Source organism: Theropithecus gelada, chromosome 1, assembly GCF_003255815.1.
Source record: "Theropithecus gelada isolate Dixy chromosome 1, Tgel_1.0, whole genome shotgun sequence".
Classification (NCBI taxonomy): Eukaryota; Metazoa; Chordata; class Mammalia; order Primates; family Cercopithecidae; genus Theropithecus; species Theropithecus gelada.
Window position 1 is genome coordinate 38,270,546 of NC_037668.1, and position 21,813 is coordinate 38,292,358.

The 21,813-nt window shown below is 44.1% G+C and overlaps 1 protein-coding gene across 2 annotated transcripts in view; it reads left to right on the forward strand.

Annotated features, from left to right (window-relative positions):
* The window catches only part of SLC25A33 (solute carrier family 25 member 33), a 45,058-nt gene that overhangs the window by 10,092 nt on the left and 13,153 nt on the right, over nt 1–21,813 (forward strand). The window contains exons 2-3 of one of the 2 annotated variants that reach the window (XM_025365561.1): nt 5,561–5,740; nt 21,300–21,377. In XM_025365561.1, coding sequence (XP_025221346.1) covers nt 5,561–5,740; nt 21,300–21,377 — 258 coding nt within the window. The remainder of the gene's footprint in view (nt 1–5,560; nt 5,741–21,299; nt 21,378–21,813) is intronic. The other variant, XM_025365567.1, reaches the window with a different exon arrangement.

Genomic DNA, 21,813 nt, shown 5'->3' on the forward strand with positions numbered 1-21,813 from the left:
TGCCCCAATTGAGAACTACTGGTTTAGAATAGTGGCCTTCAAAGTTTTATTTTATTTTTTTAAGTTTTTGTGGGTTTCTTGTTTATTTTGTTTTGGGTTTTTTTTTTTTTTTTTTCTCCCTTTCTGTTACTCAGGCTGGAGTGCAGGCGTATGATCATTGTTCACTGCAGCCTTGACCTGCCAGGCTCAAGCGATCCTCCCACCTCAGCCTCCGGAGTAGCTAGGTAGCTGAAACTAGAGTAGCTGGGACTACAGGCGCATGCCACCATGCCTGGCTAATTTCTGTAGTTTTTATAGAGATGGGTTTTCACCATGTTGCCCAAGCTGGTCTCAGAATTCCTGAGCTCAAGCAGTCTGCCTGCCTTGACCTCCCAAAGTGCTGGGATTACAGGTGTGAGTCACTGTGCCCAGCCATGGCCTTCAAACTTTAATCATACACTGCTATGATTAAAATGTTTGTGCATATCTTATGTATAATTATATTACCCTATTACTTTGATACATATTATAAGACCTATACACAAAATAGAAATTAAATGGGCTGGGCGCGGTGGCTTATGCCTATAAACCCAGTACTTTGGGAGGCCCAGGCGGGTGCATCACCTGAGGTCAGGAGTTCAAGACCAGCCTGGCCAACATGGTGAAACCCTGTCTCTACTAAAAATACAAAAATTATCCAGGTATGGTTGGCACACACTTATAATTCCAGATATTCATGAGGCTGAGGCATGAGAATCGCTTGAACCTGGGAGGCAGAGGTTGCAGTGAGCCAAGATCACGCCACTGTACTCCAGCCTGGGTGACAGAGTGAGACTCTGTCTCAAAAACAAAAAACAAACAAAATAGAAATTAAATGGTGGAGGTTATAAACAAAATGTTATTTCTTTCTGTATGCCAGTAGGTCATGGTGCACATCTCTTAAGAGTATGTAACCCAGTTTGGAGATTCCTTGTCTAAAATACTGCTTCCCAGTCAGATTAGTTAATTTTCCAACTATGTGAGGCTAATGCTGTGTCAGCATGTAACTGGTGGTTGAATATGACTTTTCCAACTGTCTGAGCACTGGCTACTGGAGCCCTCAGATGAACCAAGAGGATCCTAGTCTAAGACTTAGGTGGAAGAACCTGCCCTGCTGCCATTGACCAGACTGTTTATGAGAGAAGAACGGTTGTGGGTGTCAACACTGGGGCCTGTGGGCAGAGAGGATTTTCCTATTATTGTCCCCAACTCTATCCCCGGCCCTTAGTAGGTCTGGGCTACAGACTGAGAGAGCTTGTAAGACAGGGAGACTGGTAGCTTACTCTGTGGCCAGATGCCTCCTACAAGTGAGAGGCTGATGCATCACCCCAAGCCAACAGGATAAGAAGGAACTGGGTGGTGTGCTTGGGAAGGACACTCAGTGACTCCCACTTTGAGCCAATCTTGTTAACTCCTAGAGGTCCCATTGCCTTGATGTCAAGGAGCATGGGGACCAAAGGAAGGGAAGACACCTAGTTCTGCCCACAGGCTCCCCAGGGCAAGTAAGGCAGAAAAGAGATGGGTGGATGAACTGCGGGTGGGATCATTGAGAATTCCCAGTGTTGAGACTCATAGTAGGTTGAACGCCATCTACAATGAAATAACATTCACCAAGGCCTCCAGTACATCACAAACCTTTTTTTTTTTTTTTTTTTTTTTGATACGGAGTCTTGCTCTGGAGTGCAGTTGTGCAATCTCGGCTCACTGCAACCTCTGCCTCCCAGGTTCAAGCGATTCTCCTGCCTCAGCCTCCTGAGTACCTGGGATTACAGGAACCTGCCACCATGCCCAGCTAATTTTTGTATTTTTAGTAGACACAAGGTTTCACCATGTTGGTCAGGCTGGTCTCTCAAACTCCTTACCTCAAGTAATCTGCCTACCTTGGCCTTCCGGAGTGCTGGGATTACAGGTGTGAGCCACCATGCCCGACTTATTTATATATATACTTTTTTTTTTTTTTTTTTTTTTGAGATGTGGTCTCACCCAGGCTGGAGTGCAGTAGTATCATCTCAGCTCACTGCAGCCTTGACCTCCCTGGGTTCAGGTGATTCTCCTAAGTAGCTGGGACTACAGGTGCACACCACCACACCTGACTAATTTGTTTTTATTTTTGTAGAGATGGACTCCAGCCTGGGTAACAGAGCAAGACCCTCTCTCTTTAAAAAAAAAAAAAAAGTGAGTGTGGCCTGCCACCTTGAAAGAGGTCACTGATTCACTGTTACTAGGGCATTTGCTGTTTTGGACAAACATACCATCCTTTGATTAGCGGCATAGACTTGGATGACAGTTGGCCAAAGTAATGAGTGCAGTTTCCTTAGGGACAAAGCAAAGGTGGTTGACCTGTATGGTATTTGAACTTACTGGCTTTCTGATGAAAAGATTTACCCAGAAGCTCTTTTTTTCAATGATTTGGAGTTACGTTATTGAACACAAATAGATTTCAGATATTTCTTTATTTTACTATGTTGCTGGTAAGTTTTTCAGGATCTTTAAATGTTATACTTTTTAGGCATGTGGTTATTATGACAGGTAAGAATATTTTGTATGAATAGACATGGGTTAGAAAGTTTTTACGTCTAACATTTTAATTTTTATTATTTATTTATTTATTTGTTGAGACTGAGTCTTGGCTTTGTCACCCAGGCTAGAGTGCAGTGGTACGATCTCAGCTCACTGCAACCTCTGCCTCCTGGTCTTAAGCCATCCTCCCACCTCAGCCTCCCGAGTAGCTGGGGCTACAGGTGCACATCACCAAACCCAGCTAATTTTTTAATGCGTATTCTTGGTAGAGACAGGGTTTCGACCTGTTGTCCAGGCTTGGTCTCCAACTCCTGAGCTCAAGTGCTCCACACTCCTCGGCCTCCTAAAGTGCTAGGATTACAGGCATGAGCTGCCATACCCGGCCACTTCTATCTTTTTTTAAATATTTCTTATTATAGCCTATTTTCTTTAGATATATTCTAGTGCTTAGAGCAAATTACACAGACCAGTATTAAGCTACGCCCACAACTTGATTAAAAATAAAAATAGGCCAGGCGTGTGGCTCACGCCTGTAATCCCAGCACTTTGGGAGGCCAAGGCGGGTAGATCACTTGAAGTCAGGAGTTGAAGACCAGCCTGGCCAACATGGTGAAACTCTGTCTCTACTAAAAAATACAGCTGAGACCTGTAGTCCCAACTACTCAGGAGGCCGAGGCACGACAATTGCTTGAACCCAGGAGGCGGAGGTTGCAGTGAGTTGAGATCGCACCACTGCACTCCCAGCCTGGGTGACAGAGTGAAACTGTCCCCCCAGAATAAATAGGTAAATAAATAAAATAATCCCTCATGGGGATTTTACTTCATTCATTACTTTCAGAGTCTGTGTTAGGTACTAGGTTTGCTTCTAGATTTCCAACATTTGCCTCTCGTGGAATAGGGAAACTGCATAAACATTCTATATGTCCAGGCCTGTTTTTCCTTCCTGTTGTTACTTTTCCCAGGCGGAGATGCTGGTGCTCTATCATTTTTATTGACCCACCTATTTTATGCCAGGTGCCTGGTATACTCTAGTTGCAAGAATGTATGAACTGCTTTTCTCCAAGGAGCTCCCAGTCTAGTGAGAAATACTTTTTTTCAAATACTTAGAAATCTTGGAAGACATTTTCCTTGAAATCTCAGTTGAATAATTCATTTGCTTAGTAAATACTGTTTAGGAACTTGTTGAGCCCTGATGCCAGGGATGGAAAGATAAGTAAGGCCCTAGGTGTGGATCTTGAGGAAATCATCAGATTATAGAACGATGTTTTTCAGAGTGAGGCGTAGGCATGGGTGAGGATGTGTCTATGGCCCTTGACATTGTTAATTATAACTAGCCCATCAAACATGTTATTTCACTGGTAGTATTGTTTAAGAGATGATGGATGTTAAGTATTTTAGGATAAATAAGTGAGTTGTCTTGAAGAAAAATATTTAATAGTAATTCAGGTAATATCTCGATATGAATATGTTATAAGGGTAATACTCAAATGATTGGCTTAGGGGAACCCTGATCCAGAGAGACAGTGTGCGAGGTGAAAACACAGGATTAACTGATTAGTTGTGAATGAGGGAAACACAAGGACTTCATTGTTGAAAGTGATTAATCAGATTTTTTTTTTTTTTTTAAAGACAGTCTTGCTCTGTCACCCAGGCTGGAGTGCAGTGACACAATCTTGGCTTACTGCAACCTCCGCCTCCCACATTCAAGCTATTCTCCTGCCTCAGCCTCCTCAGTAGCTGGAATTACAGGCATTATAGGCAGGCGCCACCAGACCCAGCTAATTTTTGTATTTTTTTTAGTGGAGATTGGGTTTCACCGTGTTGGCCAGGCTGGTCTCGAACTCCTGGCCTCAGGTATCCACCTGCCTCAGCCTCCCAGGGTGGTAGTATTACAGATGTGAGCCACAGTGCTTGGCCAAAAGTAATTAATCAAATTCTAAGAAGGGTCTGTATTGGGGTAAATATTGATTTTCAAAATAGTATATTCACCTGAATGAACTATTTTGTTTGAATGTGCAAAAATACTTTTCTAGAGTATTCATTGCAGCATGGTAGTGAAATTGGAAATGACATGAATGTCCAACAGTAGGAAATTGTTTAAAATCTTATCAATCGATAAGGTAGAGATAGTATGAAGCCATTGCAAATGATGAAACAGGTACATAATTTGCCATAAAAGGGCACTCAGAATACCTAGATACTGGGAAGGGGTTAGGTGAAAATGGCAAGAATGGAAAGCCCCAAAGAATGTGCTAACGTGGGAATAGTAGTTATCACTTTAGCTCTGGGATTTCAACTTTTTTTTTTTTTTGAGATGGAGTCTTGCTCTGTTGCCCAGGCTGAAGTGCAATGGAGAGATCTCCACTCACTGCAACCGCTGCCTCAGCCTCCTGACTCCTGAGTAGCTGGGATTACAGGCAGATACCACCATGCCTGGCTAATTTTTATATTTTTAGTAGACATGGGGTTTCGCCATGTTGGCCTGGCTGGTCTCGAACTCCTGACCTCAGGTCATCCACCCGCCTCAGCCTCCCAAAGTGCTGGGATTACAGGTGTGAGCCACTGCAGCCGGCCAATTTCAACTAATTTTATTAATCTCTGTTGTGTTCTAGCTTCCTTTTTTTTTTTTTTTTTTTGAGACGGAGTTTCACTCTGTCACCCAGGCTGGAGCGCAGTGGAGCGATCTCGGCTCACTGCAAGCTTCGCTTCCTGGGTTCACGCCATTCTCCTGCCTCAGCCTCCTGAGTAGCTGGGACTACAGGCGCCTGCCACCGCGCCTGGCTAATTTTTTTTTTTTTTTTTTGTATTTTTAGTAGAGATGGGCTTTCACTGTCTTAGCCAAGATGGTCTCCATCCCCTGACCTCATGATCCGCCCACCTTGGCCTCCCAAGTGCTGGGATTACAGGTGTGAGCCACTGTGCCCAGCATGTTCTAGTTTTAAAGAGAGAAAAGCTAAACTTCGCATTCCATTGTGTAGAGAATAGTATAGCTTCTCTGATCTGCTTTGATCCCTTCTTACAGGTGTGGAGGCACAGTTGGTGCTATTTTCACTTGTCCACTAGAAGTCATTAAGACGCGGTTGCAGTCTTCAAGATTAGCTCTCCGGACAGTCTACTATCCTCAGGTTCATCTGGGGACCATTAGTGGAGCTGGAATGGTGAGACCAACATCTGTGACACCTGGACTCTTTCAGGTTCTGAAGTAAGTTCAGTCTCTATTCAGTCTTCTTTGCTCCTGCCACCTGCACACCCTGTACCACCACTGTCAACCCAGAATGTTCATCAGGCTTATCAAATGTGACGTTCTGTTTGCATAGCCTTGGTCCTAACTTAAGAATTAGGTTACTTTACCAATACCTTTGAGCTGTGACCTTGCTCCCCTGGCAGCGGGGGTCCCAGTGTACATGTGACCATCATCCAGGGTAGTTAGAGTAAACCTAGCAAAGCAAACCAAAAATCCACGTGTAAATTGTTGCATCACATTGTCGCTCTTGCTCAAAGCTCTTGAGGGAAATGAAGAGGTGGTAGAGTAAAATTTTAAATTGCACAACAGAAGAGTTGTGAATATTTTATTTTATTTTATTTATTTTGTTTATTTATTTTTTTTTGAGATAGAAGAATCTCGCTCTGTTTCCCAAGCTGGAATGCAATGGTGCGATCTTGGCTCACTGGAGGTGATCCGCCCACCTCGGCCTCCCAAAATGCTGGGATTACAGGTGTGAGCCACCGTGCCCAGCCACAAATATTTTTAAAAGAAACAAAATTTTTTTTTTTTAAGACGGAGTTTCGCTCTTGTTACCCAGACTGGAGTACAATGTCGCCAACTCGGCTTACCACAACCTCCGCCTCCTGGGTTCAAGCGATTCTTCCACATCAGCCTCTCGAGTAACTGGGATTACAGACATGTGCCACCATGCCTGGCTAATTTTGTATTTTTTGTAGAGATGGGGTTTCTCCATGTTCGTCAGGCTGGTCTCAAACTTCCAACTTCAGGTGATCCGCCCACCTCAGCCTCCCAAAGTGCTGGGTTTACAGGCGTGAGCCACCATGCCCAGCCGTGAATATTTTTAAAATAAACAAAAATTTTTTTTTTCTTTTTTTTGAGATGGAGTTTCGCTCTTGTTGCCCAGACTGGAGTGCAATGGCACGATCTCGGCTTACCACAACCTCCGCCTCCTGGGTTCAAGCGATTCTCCCACCTCAGCCTCCCGAGTAGCTGGCTGGGACTACAGGCACCCGCCACTAAGCCGGGCTATTTATTTTGTATTTTTAGTAGAGATAGGGTTTCACTGTGTTTGCCAGGATGGTCTGGATCTCCTGACCTCGTGATCTGCCTGCCTCAGCCTCCCAATTTTTTTGCTTTTTATTGGGAAATATTTTTAAATGTATAGGAAAGTTATATTTAATAAAATGGGTTTTAAAGTTTGTTTTATACCTGAGCTACCTGCCCATTTTATTATTTTTACTGTTAAAAATAATTCATTTGCCTATAAAGTAGCTAAATATTCTTAAGTCAAATTTGGCGTATCAGTCTATGCTTAAGGTAAAATCAAATTCAGAAGAGAACTGATTGAGTATCTGATTTTTAGCTCAGGACCTTGTACTTTGAGATGCTCTATAAATAATAGTTGAGTTTAGCTGAGCATGATATTCAAATCTTTGAAACTGATTCTTGGGCAAGAGTGTTCAAGAAAGACATTCATCAAGAAAGCTATCAGTGTAGAGATTTATTTGGGAAATGTTAGAAAAAGAAGTAATAAAATGGAGATGCTCTGTTTTAAAAACCACACATTTAACACTCTTTTTTTTTTTTGAGATGGAGTCTCGCTCTGTCACCCAGGCTGGAGTGCAGTGGCGCGATCTCCACTCACTCACTGCAAGCTCTGCCTCCTGGGTTCACACCATTCTCCTGCCTCAGCCTCCTGAGTAGCTGGGACTACAGGCGCCCGCCACCACGCCCAGCTAATTTTTTTGTATTTTTAGTAGAGATGGGGTTTTACCATGTTAGCCAGGATGGTCTTGATCTCCTGACCTTGTGATCTGCCTGCCTTGGCCTCCCAAAATGTTGGGATTACAGGCATGAGCCACCACACCTAGCCACATTTAGCACTTTTAGGCACAATTTAGATGAGGCAGGATGAGTTGGAAAGTGCTTAATTTATGTTTAGGTACCTTTTGTTTGTAAAACCTAACTATGAATCACTCGGGCATTCATGCCAAATGTGTGTAAAGGTACATCTAAGCTTACTGAGCAAAACTGAATAGCAAGACTAGATGTCAAGGACAAGTGAGTGCATCAGAAGCCCAGCGAGGGAACAGGAGAGATTGGTGTCCAAAACTCCAGGAGAATTGGGGTTTTTGTTTGTTTGGTTTCTTTTTTGAGACAGATTGTCACTCTGTCACCCAAGCTGGAGTGCAGTGGTATGATCTTGGCTCACTGACACCTCTGCCTCTTGGGTTCAAGCGATTCTCCTGCCCCAGCTTCCCGAGTAGCTGGGATCACAGGTGTGCACCACGATACCTGGCTAATTTTTGTATTTTTGGTAGAGACAGAGTTTTACCATGTTAGCCAGGCTGGCCTTGATCTCCTGACCTCAGGAGATCTGCCTGCCTTGGCCTCCCAAAGTACTGGGATTACGGGCATGAGCCCCTGTGCCTGGGTGAGAATCAGGTTTTTAAATTAAATGCTAAGAAGAGGAGTGGAGACACTGAGTGAGCAGGAAGGTTGGGGGTGGGTACAGGAGGGACAGAAGCACAGAGATGTGGAGGGACACTTTGCTCTCAGGACAGATCTGAGTCCATGGCCCCCAACAAGACAGGACAGTGAGAACCCTCCTGCTTTGCCTTTTCACATGCTTAGGCAGTGCCAGTATCCTGATGACACCTTTCTTCTAAGGAACATGCAGTGCTTTGGACATAAGGAAACTGAGACAGGTAATGTTACTTCAGTAACATTCAGAATGAACTTCCTCTTGCCAAATAACTCATGACTAGTGAATTTGGATTTACTGTAACTGGGGAACTGTTACCCAAAAGTGTGGGTGTCAACAGGGCCAAGCATGGAAGGTAAATGGGAATGTTTCTCCATTTTAGGTTTTACAGGATATGTGGGTTGAGTGTCACTTATCCGAAATGCTTGGGACCAGAAGCAATGTGGATTTCGGAGTTTGGAATATTTGCATTTCTTTCACCATCATGTTGTCACTCAAAAAGTTTCTGATTTTAGAACATTTTGGATTCTTATGGCTTTCTAATCTCCAGTAAATCCACCCCCCCGTAAGAGATACTCTGTGTGTGTGTGTATGTGTGTGTGTATGTGTGTGTGTGTGTGTCTGTGTGTATCTGTTCCCTCCCGTCAATTAGGGCAATTGTTTAGTAAAATTTAAATCAAAGAAAAAAAAGCCATTCCATGTTTTAATACAGGAACAACTTCCACACCACAGAAAAGACAAACTATTTTCATTACAGGCCCACCGGCTTCATTGGTTAACACAGCCACAGCTACACAATAATGAGCCATCACTTACATATGAATACTTTAATTTTTTTTTTTTTTTTTTTTTTTATGAGACAGAGTTTCACTCTTGTTGCCTAGGCTGGAGTGCAATGGCGCAATCTCGGCACAACCTCTGCCTCCCAGGTTCAAGCGATTCTCCTTCCTCAGCCTCCCAAGTAGCTGGGATTACAGGCATGTGCTACCACGCCTGGCTAATTTTGTATTTTTATTAGAGACAGGGTTTCTCCATGTTGGTCGGGCTGGTCTCAAACTCCCAACCTCAGGTGATCTGCCCGCCTTGTAGCTGGGATTACAGGCATGTGCTACCACACCTGGCTAATTTTGTATTTTTATTAGAGATGGGGTTTCTCCATGTTGGTCAGGCTGGGCTCGAACTCCTGACCTTAGGTGATCCGCCTGCCTTGGCCTCCCAAAGTGCTGGGATTACAGGCGTGAACCACCACACCCAGCATGAATACTTTTAAAATCAGTTTATTTTATTGATATCAAAATACAAACAATGGCGTTATTAAGTAAAATTTTAGTTATAATGTTTTGTTAGGAAGGTGTTTGTAAAGTGGCATTTTTCACCCAAGAGCTGTTGTATTTAAGCTTTATTTCCTCAACTTTATTACATATTTTAAAAATTCGGGGCTGGGCACGGTGGCTCATGCCTGTATTTCTAGCACTTTGAGGGGCCAATGCAAACGGATTACTTGAGCCAGGAGTTTTGAGACCAGCCTGGGCAATGTGGCGAAATCCCATCTCTACAAAAAATGCAAAAAATTAGCTGGGCATGTTGACATGCACCTATAATCCCAGCTACTCAGGAGGCTGTGCTTAGGAGTTGAATATAACTGAGCATGATATTCAGATCTCTGAAACTGATTCTTGGGCAAGAGTGTGTTCAAGACAGACATTTATCAAGAAAACTACTTATCAGTGTAGAAATGTATTTGGGAGCCGGGCATGGTGGCTCACACCTGTAATCCCAGCACTTTGGGAGGCTGAGGCGGGCGGATCACGAGGTCAGGAGATCGAGACCATCCTGGCTAACACGGTGAAACCCCGTCTGTACTAAAAATACAAAAAATTAGCCGGGTGGGCCGGGCGCGGTGGCTCAAGCCTGTAATCCCAGCACTTTGGGAGGCCGAGGCGGGTGGATCATGAGGTCAGGAGATCGAGACCATCCTGGCTAACATGGTGAAACCCCGTCTCTACTAAAAATACAAAAAAAAACTAGCCGGGCGTGGTGGCGGGCGCCTGTAGTCCCAGCTACTCGGGAGGCTGAGGCAGGAGAATGGCGTGAACCTGGGAGGCGGAGCTTGCAGTGAGCCGAGATCGCGCCACTGCACTCCAGCCTGGGTGACACAGCGCGAGACTCCGTCTCAAAAAAAAAAAAAAAAAAAAAAATTAGCCGGGCGTGGTGGCAGGCGCCTGTAGTCCCAGCTACTTAGAGGCTGAGGCAGGAGAATGGCGTGAACCTGGGAGGCGGAGCTTGCAGTGAGCCGAGATGGTGCCACTGCACTCCAGCCTGGGCGACAGAGCAAGACTCTGTCTCAAAAAAAGAAAAAAAAAGAAATGTATTTGGGAAATGTTAGAAAAAGAGGTAATAAAATGCAGGTGCTCTGTTGCAAAAACCACACATTTAGCACTTTTAGGCACAATTTACATAAGACAGGATGTCCTTGAGCCCAGGAGACCAAGGCTGCAGTGAGCTGTGATTGTGCCACTGTACTCCAGCCTGGGCAATAGAATAAGACTGTATGTCAAAAAAAAAAAAAAAAGATTCTGTCACACAAGTATTTAATAACTTTCAAGTAAAGGACTACTTTAGAAAAATTGTGGGTACATAGTAGGTGCATACATTTATGAAGAAAACTCCTTTTAGGTAGTAGTATTTCATTGATTTTTCACAACCTTAACAGATTAGTACTCAGGTGTGATGTTACCTCTATTTTAGAGAAGAGAATATGCAGGTTAAGAGTTAAGTGACATGCCCAAAGTCATGTTCAAAGTATATCCATCTTGTTTCTAAGAAAGACTTGAAGCCGCTAAAGTAAAGTAAGAAACGAACAAGCCCCAGACACAAGGCTGAGCCTCTGCTGCTGCTCTGCGAAGGCAGCAGCAGTTCCCAGCTCAGAGACTCCTAGGACTACACCCTCCTGCCTCCGTGGCTATTGCTTCTGTTTCCTTTGCCGTCTTGCAGCCTTACAACCTCTGGCTGTTGGAGGGTCCAGGGCCCAGACCCTGGCCTTCTCTAGCTACTGCCACTCCCTCTGTGGGCGCACTTAGTTTCATGGCTGTAAAATACCATCTGTAAACTGGCAGCGTTTCTGCTCTGAGCCTCACACACTCCATCCGGCTGCCTGTTTGACAGCTTGGATGTTTATTAGCCATCCAAGAGTAACATGAGCAAAACAGAACTCCATAAAACCTGCTGCTCCCAGAGTCTTCGCTGTCTCTGTTAGAGGCAGCTTCATCTTTCCAGCTACACAGATCTCAAGCCTCATAGTCATCCTTGGATCTTATTTCTCAACCTTGCAGCAAAATCCTATCAAGTCTATCTTTAAAATAAATACAGAATCTGACCCCTTTTCACTGCTTCCTCCACCACTGTCCTGATGGAAGCCACTGTATCTCACCTATATTGGTGCATTCGCTTCCTGACTGCTCTGTTTTGAAAGCTTGCTGTCCTCTACCCTCAGTCTGTTCTCAGCAGAGGACCCAAAGAACCCTCTGCTCAGATCCTCTGTTCAGAGTTGCTGTCTCCCTCTGGGTAAGAGCTACAGCTATCCCTGCGGCCTACTAGGCTCTACACGATTGTCACCCTTCCCATTACTTGACTTTTCATTTCCTATTTTCCCCTTTGCCCCTCCAGCCTCCTTTTTGTTCCTTTAAAAGGCCAGGAACATTTCCCACCACAGGGTGTTTGCAGTAGACATTGTCTGCATGGCTGACTTCCACTGTCATCGCCTTGCAGGAAGACCCTAAAGTGAACATGCTATTTAAAATCAAACTCTCCCCAACACCCCAGCCTACTTTCCTGCTGTATTTTTATCCGTCACACTTACATCCATCAACATACAGTGTAGTTTACTTATTTATATTCTTTTCTCCTTCTTCACCACCCCCTCCAATGGGACTTCTTTGGAGGTAGTGACTTTGGTTTGTTTTGATTACTGAAATCATCCCCAGGCATCGAGAATGTTGCCTGGCACATAGCAAGCATTCCATACAAATTGAACGCATGAGTTTTGGTATGTCAGGAAGATATTGCATATAAAGGGCTTAACACCCTCCCTCCATGTAAATAATAAAAGCTTCTGTCATTATAATAGCTACTATCTGCTTTTAAACACAAGGTTGTTTTTGGTTTTTTTAACCTTAAAGTCTTTTATCTCTTAATAGAGGCCAAAAAAGGGGAATATCATATTGCGTAATTCTCATATGAAGAAAGCGTACTTACTCTTCAGGGGAAATGTGTATCTTTTCCTGTTAATAAGTTCTAAAAGCAGAGTCTGTAACTTAGGACTTACATAAAAACAATATACCAATGTAGGAAGCTTTAGAATGGCTTAAGAGAGGGTGGCTCCTTTACAGGCTGCTACCATGTGGGTTGAAGCCACCATCCTCTCTCACCTGGGTTATTGTACAGCTTTCTGGTTCTTCATTAACCATCCCTAAGCTAACAGCACGATGGTTTACAGAGAGGGTCTTTAGTAAGTGATCAAACAAGAACAAGGGTACAGGCTTTGGTCTTATCTACAAAGCCCATGTTAGTTTCCTGTTGACATTTTTGGAAGACTGTGTGTTTATCAAAAACCCATACAAGGCTGGGCGCAGTGGCTCACTCTTGTAATCCCAGCAGTTTGGGAGGCCAAGGCAGGTGGATCACCTGAGGTCAGGAGTTAGAGACCAACCTGGCCAACATGGTGAAACCTCATCTCTACTAAAAATACAAAAATACATGGCAGCACATGCCTGTAATCCCAGCTACTCGGGAGGCTGAGGCAGGAGAATCACTTGAACCTGGGAGGTGGAGGTTGCAGTGAGCCAAGATCACGCCACTGCACCCCAGCCTGGGCAACAGAGCGAGACTCCATCTCAAAAAAAAAAAAAAAAGAAAAGAAAAAAAACCCATGCAAATAATATGGTCATTCGTTTAAAAGTTGTCTGCTTATGGCCGGGCGCAGTGGCTCATACCTGTAATCCCAGTACTTTGGGAGGCCGAGGCAGGTGGATCACGAGGTCAGGAGATGGAGACTATCCTGGCTAACACGGTGAAACCCCGTCTCTACTAAAAACACAAAAAATTAGCCAGGCATGGTGGCGGGCGCCTGTAATCCCAGCTACTTGGGAGGCTGAGGCAGGAGAATGGCATGAACCCGGGAGGCGGAGCTTGCAGTGAGCCGATATCGCACCACTGCACTCCAGCCTGGGTGACAGAGCAAGACTCCGTCTCAAAAAAAAAAAAAAGTTGTCTGCTTATTAATGGTCTTACTCATTTGGGGAATACTACTTTAAAAGACTTGTCAGAGAACGGAATTTATTTATAGGAAGTTTATTTTTCAAAATTCAAAGAAAAAATGTTCTCTATTCTGTTAAAGAAAAAATATTCTCTATTGAAGAACCTATCTTTTTTTTTTAATAGTTACTTAAAAAGCAAAAAGGCAATATGTTGTTGTTTTTTTTGTTTTTTGTTTTTTTTTGAGACGGAGACTTGCTCTGTCGCCCCGGCTGTAGTGCAGTGGTCGGATCTCAGCTCACTGTAAGCTCCGCCTCCCGGGTTTACGCTGCCTCAGCCTCCGGAGTAGCTGGGACTACAGGCGCCCGCCTAATTTTTTGTATTTTTTTAGTAGAGACGGGGTTTCACCGTGTTAGCCAGGATGGTCTCGATCTCCTGACCTCGTGATCTGCCCGTCTCGGCCTCCCAAAGTGCTGGGATTACAGGCTTGAGCCACCGCGCCCGGCCCAAAAAGGCAATATGTTAACAGATTCAGGCATCTGCTATTAAATTTGCCAGAGTAATAAATAGTATATGTATTTCAGGTATCTGCTTTTTAAAAAAATAAAAATCTTCTGGCTTAATATTTTCCAGCAGAGTTCTTACTGTTTAAACTGCTGAGATACATTCTTTTTGTTTTTTCTTTCTTTTCTTTTTTTTTTTTTTGAGACGGAATCTTGCTCTGTCGCCCAGGCTGGAGTGCAGTGGCCCGATCTCAGCTCACTCACTGCAAGGTCCACCTGCCGGGTTCAAGCGATTCTCCTGCCTCAGCCTCCGGAGTAGCTGGGACTACAGGCGCCCCCCCACGACACCCGGCTAATTTGCTTTTGTATTTTTAGTAGAGACGGGGTTTCATCATATTAGCCAGGATGGCCTCAATCTCCTGGCCTCGTGATCCGCCTGCCTCGGCCTCCCAAAGTGCTGGGGTTACAGGCGTGAGCGCCGCGCTTGGCCCTCTTTGTTTTTTCAAGTGCCTTTGTCATCTGAAAAGTAATGTGTTAGTGATCTCCTATCTATCTTTTAGGAACTGCAGTGTTCAGATGAGACATTTCTCTTGGATTAGTCTGTGGTATTCATATTATGATATAAAACTAGTGAAGAGAATAAAATGCTCCAAACAAGACCCTGATTTTTTTTTGTTTTTGTTTTGTTTTCATCTTTTTCCTAAATGAAAGTTTGTGACTGTGGGAAAATGAGTCTGGATCCTTCTGGGCTTGGTTTTGCAGCTGAAATGTACCATTTATAGTAAGATCTTAATTGTTCCAGAAAAGTTTTGTAAACATCCAGCTAGGTTAGAAGTTTGGATTATGTAACAGATTTGGCTTTTTGCCAGCTGTTAATATGTGTAACTATGGAGACCGCCTTTCTTAAGTTCTTAACAGGCCTGAGTCACTTCGGGACACAAGTTCCCTACTGCATTATGGATGAGGCGCTTCAAGCTTCCTGGAGCCAGAGATTCCCTTAATTGTGTTTAAATGACTCCTGAAGCTAAACAGGGTACATTAATCTGGACCACAGAGAGGATCTAAACTTAACACAATTTCTCGATACTCTTAGCATTTGAAAATCTTGATTATGTGCTATATTATAAAGTATAGGCCGCTTCAACATGTTACTTGAGAGAGGTTTTAGTTCAGAGAGCTCAGTCTTTTAAAAGAGCAATACTGCTTGAACCCAGGAGGCGGAGGCTGCAGTGAGCCGAGGTCGTGCCACTGCACTCGTCTGGCAACAGAGTGAGACTCCGTCTCGGGAAAAAAAAAAAAAAAGCAATACTCGTGGTGGCTCATGCCTGTAATCCTAGCACTTTGAGAGGCCGAGGTGGGCGGATCACCTGAGGTCAGGAGTTCAAGACCAGGCTGGCCAACATGGTGAAACCCCATCTCTACTCAAAATACAAAAATTAGCCAGGTGTGCTGGCACACGCCTGTAATCCCAGCTATCCGGGAGGCTGAAGCAGGAGAATTGCTTGAGCCTGGGAGGCGGAGGCTGCAGTGAGCCAAGATGGAGCCACTGCACTCCAACCTGGCCGACAGAGCAAGAACTCAGCCATCTCAAAAAAAAAAAAATTAGTAGGGCGTGGTGGCTGGCCCCTATAATCCCATCTACTCAGGAGGCTGAGGCAGGAGAATTGCTTGAACTCAGGAGGCAGAGGTTGTATGGGATCACTTACAAGGGCCTGGTCTTACACTTGTCAGTAAGGAAAATGATTTGATTAGAAAATAAGACTACTGTCTCTCCGTAATATTTTTATGTAATTTAATTATATAAATGGGCCAGGTGCAGTGGCTCACGCTTGTAATCCCAGCACTTTGGGAGGCCAAGGCGGGCATATCACCTGAAGTAGGGAGTTCGAGACCGACCTGACCAACATGGAGAAACCCCATCTCGGCCGGGCGTGGTGGCTCAAGCCTGTAATCCCAGCACTTTGGGAGGCCGAGACAGGCGGATCACGAGGTCAGGAGATCGAAACCATCCTGGCTAACACGGTGAAACCCCATCTCTACTAAAAAAAAAAATATGAAAAACTAGCCGGGCGAGGTGGCGGGTGCCTGTAGTCCCAGCTACTCGGGAGGCTGAGGCAGGAGAATGGCGGGAACCCGGGAGGCGGAGCTTGCAGTGAGCCCAGATCACGCCACTGCACTCCAGCCTGGGCAACAGAGCGAGACTCTGTCTCAAAAAAAAAAAAAAAAAAAAAGAGAAACCCCATCTCTACTACAAATACAAAATTAGCTGGGCGTAGTGGCGGGTGCCTGTAATCCCAGCTATTTGGAGGCTGAGGCAGGAGAATCACTTGAACCCGGGAGGCAGAGGTTGTGGTGTGCCGAGATCACGCTATTGGACTCTAGCCTGGGCAACAAGAGCAAAAACTCTGTTTAAAAAAAATATATATATACACACACACATATATATGTACGTATATATGTGTATATATATGCATATACATACATATATATACACACACACATACACATGGGAATAAGGTCTGGCTTACTACTTTTTAAAATAATATGTTTTGTTTTTTGTTTTTTGTTTTGTTTTGTTTTTTGAGGAGTCTCTCTGTCCCCCAGGCTGGAGTGCAGTGACATGATCTCGGCTCACTCCAGCTTCTGCCTCCCAGGTTCAAGCAATTCCCCTGTCTCAGCCTCCTGAGTAGCTGGGACTACAGGTGCATGCCACCACGCCTGACTGATTTTTATATTTTTAGTAGAGACAGGGTTTCGCCATGTTAGCCAGACAGGTCTCAAACCCCCGACCTTAAGTGATCTGCCCACCTTGGCCTCCGAAAGTGCTGGGATTACAGGTGTGAGCTACCACGCCCAGCCAATAATAGCTTCATAGAGATAATTGTTTTAGTAGATTCTTTAGTTTTTTGTTGTTGTTGTTTGTTTGTTTGTTTGTTTTGAGACAGAGTCTCGCTCTGTCACCCAGGCTGGAGTGCAGTGGCACAATCTCAGCTCACTGCAAGGTCCACCTCCCGGGTTCACATCATTCTCCTGCCTCAGCCTCCCGTGTAGCTGGGACTACAGGCACCCGCCACCACACGTGGCTAATTTTTTTTTTTTTTTGTATTTTTAGTAGAGACAGGGTTTCACCGTGTTAGCCAGGATGGTCTCGATCTCCTGACCTCGTGATCCGCCCACCTCGGCCTCCCAGAGTGCTGGGATTACAGGTGTGAGCCACCACGCCCTGCCAATTCTTTAGTATTTCAACAAAAGGTCATGTTGTCTGTGAATAGACATAGTTTTACTTTTTTCTTTCCACTCTTTTTCGTCTAATTGCTAGCCTACTTTTTAGGAAAGCTCTTTTTGAAGGTACAGATATTCTTTATTTTAAACATCCAAAAATTAGGAGAAGAGAAGCTAAGATTCAAAATTTTATTTATACATTCAGAGAATCTAGAACATGAAAAGTTGCATAGTAATCTGAGGAAGGAGAGCTGGAAATAGATGAAACTTTAACATTATCCGATATGCCATGGACCAGAATGTCAGCTGTACCTCTTTTGCACCAAAAACCAGCTTAATTTGGGAAACTTTCCCTGTGGAGAAAGTGGAAGTCGTAGAAGTAGAACTGACAGGATTTACTTTACTATTAGCTTTACAGGAACATCTTTTCCGTAAAGTGAAAGATCTTTTCATCATACTTTCTGTGTGTTATAATGAAGGTAAAACATTCTATGAACTTTTTTTTTCCTTTCTGAGACAGAGTCCTGCTCTGTTGCCCAGGCTGGAGTACGGTGGCATGATCTCGGCTCACTGCAGCCTTTACCTGCCGTGGTCAAGTGATTTCTGGCTAGTTTTTGTATTGTAGAGACGGGGTTTCACCTTGTTGGCCAGGCTGGTCTCGAACTCCTGATCTCAAGCGATCCACCCGCTTCAGCCTCCCAATGTGCTGGGATTACAGATGTGAGCCACTGCTCCCAGCCATTCTATTAACTTTTGACTAGCATATGATTATTTGTGAGCTATATCAACCTTGAGTGCTATCAAATGGACGGTACTAGTAGTAAAGAAAAATCCTCAGTAAGAAAAGGAGATTAAATTAGAGAAGACCCTAATATAACAATGTAAATTCTATTGGATACCATGGAAATTGAACCATTGAAAAGAGTAAATTTAACCAACTTCAATAACTGTGCTGCAGCAGAAAAATGCCTCTAAGAGTGTTCCATACAATCCTTTTAGGATTTTCTGAGTCGCTTTTAATCGGAAACAATATTTAACTTTTTTTTTTGTGAAAAGCACATTGGTGAAGTTATAGAGAAATTGGAATTCCTTTTACGTTGCAGGCGGGAATGTAAGGTAGTATAACCACTATAGAAGACAGCCTAGCGGTTTCTCAAAAAATTAGGCATAGAATTACCATGTGATCCAGCAATTCCACTTGGATTCCACAAAAGAATCCAAAGCAAGGACTCAAACAGATATTTGTACACCCATGTTTATAGCAGCACTATTTATAACAGCCAAACATGGAAGCAACCCCAAGTGTCCATCGATGGATGAATGGATAATAAAATGTGGTGTATACAGCAGTGGAATCATATTCAGCTTTTAAAAAAAGGGAAATTCTGGGTGGGCACAGTAGTTGTAATCCCAGCATTTAGTAAGGCCAAGGTGGGTGGATCACTTGAGGCCAGAAGTTCGAGACCAGCCTGGCCAACGTGGTGACACCCTGTCTCTATTTAAAAAATATATATATATATGTGTATATATATGTATATACATATATATACACACACACAAATTAGCTGGGCGTGGTGGCACTCACCTGTAATCCCAGCTACTGGGGAGGCTGAGGCACAAAAATTGCTTGAACTTAAGAGGTGGAGGTTGCAGTGAGCCGAGATCACCCCATTGCACTCCAGCCTGGGTGATGGAGTGAGACCCTGTCTCAAATAAGTAATAAAATAAAAAGAAGGAAATTGTGACACATGCTACAACATGGATGAACCTCAAAGACCAGGTGAAATAAACCAGTCACAAAAAAAGATGTGATGCCACTGATAAGAGATACCTAGAGTTGTCAGATTTATAGAGACAGTAGAATGGTGGCTGCCAGGGCCTGACAGGAGGGAGGGCTAGGGAGCTGGTGCTTAATGAGTGCAGAGGTTCCGTTTGAAAAGATGAAAAGGTTCTGGAGGTAGATGGTGGTATGGTGATGGTTGCACAACAGTGTGGACGTACTTAATGCCACTCAACTGTACACTTAAAAATGGTTACAATGTGGCTCACGCCTGTAATCCCAGCACTTTGGGAGGCCAAGGCGGGTGGATCACGAGGTCAGGAGATGGAGACCATCCTGGCTATAACACAGTGAAACCCTGTCTCTACTGAAAATACAAAAAATTAGCTGTGCATAGTGGTAGATGCCTGTAGTCCTAGCTACTTGGGAAGCTGAGGCAGGAGAATGGCATGAACCCGCGAGGCGGAGCTGGTAGTGAGCCAAGATTGCGCCACTGCACTCCAGCCTGGGCAACAGAGCGAGACTCTGTCTCAAAAAAAAAAAAAGTTACAATGGTAGATTTTTCTATTATGTGTGTGTCACCACAAAAAAAAAAGTTTAAAAGAAAAAGCAATTGGCTGGGCCCAGTGGCTCACGCCTGTAATCCCAGCACTTTGGGAGGCCAAGGCTGGTGTATCACCAGGTCAGGAGATTGAGACCATCCTGGCTAATGCTGTGAAACCCCATCTTTACTAAAAATACAAAAAATTAGCCGGCCATGGTAGCGGGCGCCTGTAGTCCCAACTGCTCAGGAGGCTGAGGCAGGAGAATGGCATGAACCTGGGAGGCGGAGCTTGCAGTGAGCCGAGATTGTGCCACTGCATTCCAGCCTGGGTGACAGAGTGAGACTCCATCTCAAAAAAAAAAAAAAGCCATCATGGTATAATCTTTGGACTTGAGATACTTACTAGGCTTTGGTTTTAAATAACCATCATCCTGTCCATGAAAATTATTAGAGTTTTCTATTCCTTAAATTCCACCTTCCCCCCTCCCGCCAACATTTTTTTTTTCGTTTTTAATTTTTGAGACAAGGTGTCTCTCTGTCGCTAAAGCTGGAGTGCAGTGGCGTGATGATGGCTCACTGCAGCCTTGACCTCCCAGTCTAAGCTATCTTCTCACCTCAGCCTCCTGAGTAGCTGGGAGCACAGGCACACACCACCACATCTGGCTAGTTTTTTTCATTTTTTGTAGAGATGGGGTTTATACTGTGTTGCTCAGGCTGATTGGGAACTCCTGGGTTCAAGTGCCTGGACCTCCCAAAGTCCTGGGATTACAGGTATAAGCACTGAGCTGGCCCTATTCCTTATATCCCTGTGTAAGTTTCTACTATATTAGGTAAAGATCTAGAAGATAGGATTGTTAGAAGCAGTAAATCCAAAAGAAATCTTTGAACCTATTTCTCAGTTAATCTTATTATGATGAGGAAATTGTTCCCTGTGTGGAACCCTCTGCCAGATATTCATCCTACTTTCACAGGATTTCATTGTCTAGTACAGACTCTGCACAGCTTCCTCCTGTGTTAGGCCGGTCGTGGTGGCTCATGCCTGTAATCCCAGCACTTTGTGAGGCCGAGGCGGGCAGATCGCCTGAGGTGAGGAGTTCAAGACCAGCCTGACCAGCTTGGAGAAACCCCATCTCTACTAAAAATACAAAGTTACCTGGGCCTGGTGGCGCATGCCTTTAATCCCAGTTACTCGGGAGGCTGAGGCGGGAGAATCGCTTCAGCCTGGGGAGCGGAGGTTGCAGTGAGCCGAGATCAAGCCATTGCACTCCAGCCTGGGCAACAAGAGTGAAACTCAGTCTAAATAATAAATAAATAAATAAATAAATAAATAAAAATACAAAACTGGGTGTGGTGGTGAGCGCCTGTAATCCCAGCTACTTGGGAGGCTGAGGCAGGGGAATTGCTTGAACCCGGGAGGCAGAGGTTCCAGTGAGCTGAGATCATACCACTGCACTCCAGCCTGTGCGACAGAGGAAGATTCTGTTTCAAAAAAAAAAAAGAAAGGCAGAAAAATAAAATATGTCTAACTGATGCTTTTTGAAGCATGTTTTTTTCACTGTGTTAATGATAGCAGTATTCTACAGACATTACAATACATTCTGTATTGTAACCAAATCAGATGAGAGTCGAGCTTGAGATCTCTCAAACATTTTATTGTCTCAAGGAACTAATGAGAAGGTTGACTCCTTATCATTTTTAATAGACCTTGCCTGAGGGGTTTTAAAGGTTTGTCTTTTCTTATTATTCAGGTCGATCTTGGAGAAAGAGGGACCAAAGTCACTTTTTAGAGGCTTGGGTCCAAATTTGGTTGGAGTTGCACCATCAAGGTAAGCATTAAACTTTCCAGCTAGCCCGTGCTAAGCAGTGTGGAATTCTGGGTCCTTTCTTACCAAAGGGTGATGCTGCTGAATGACCAGTGTCTTTTTTCTGTGTTGGATTTGCCTAAATGTAGCGGACATAGCAAATAGTTATTGAGAATTGTAGGTGTGTCTTCAGTGTGTGAAAGAGATTCTACTTACCGTATTCTTCATATTCTTAAGTGTGAAAATTAATCTGCTATCATTACTGTAATGTACTCTAAGTGTTTGCTCCTCTAAGTATGGCATGCGGCCAGCAGCATTAGTACTGTCTGAGAGCTTGTTATAAATACACAATCCCAGGGCACATCCCAGACCTATATCAGAATTTGCATTTTAACAGAACCCCCGGGTGACTCCAACGCACTTAGAAACACTGATCCGGAGGAACTGTAAAGGCTTTTAA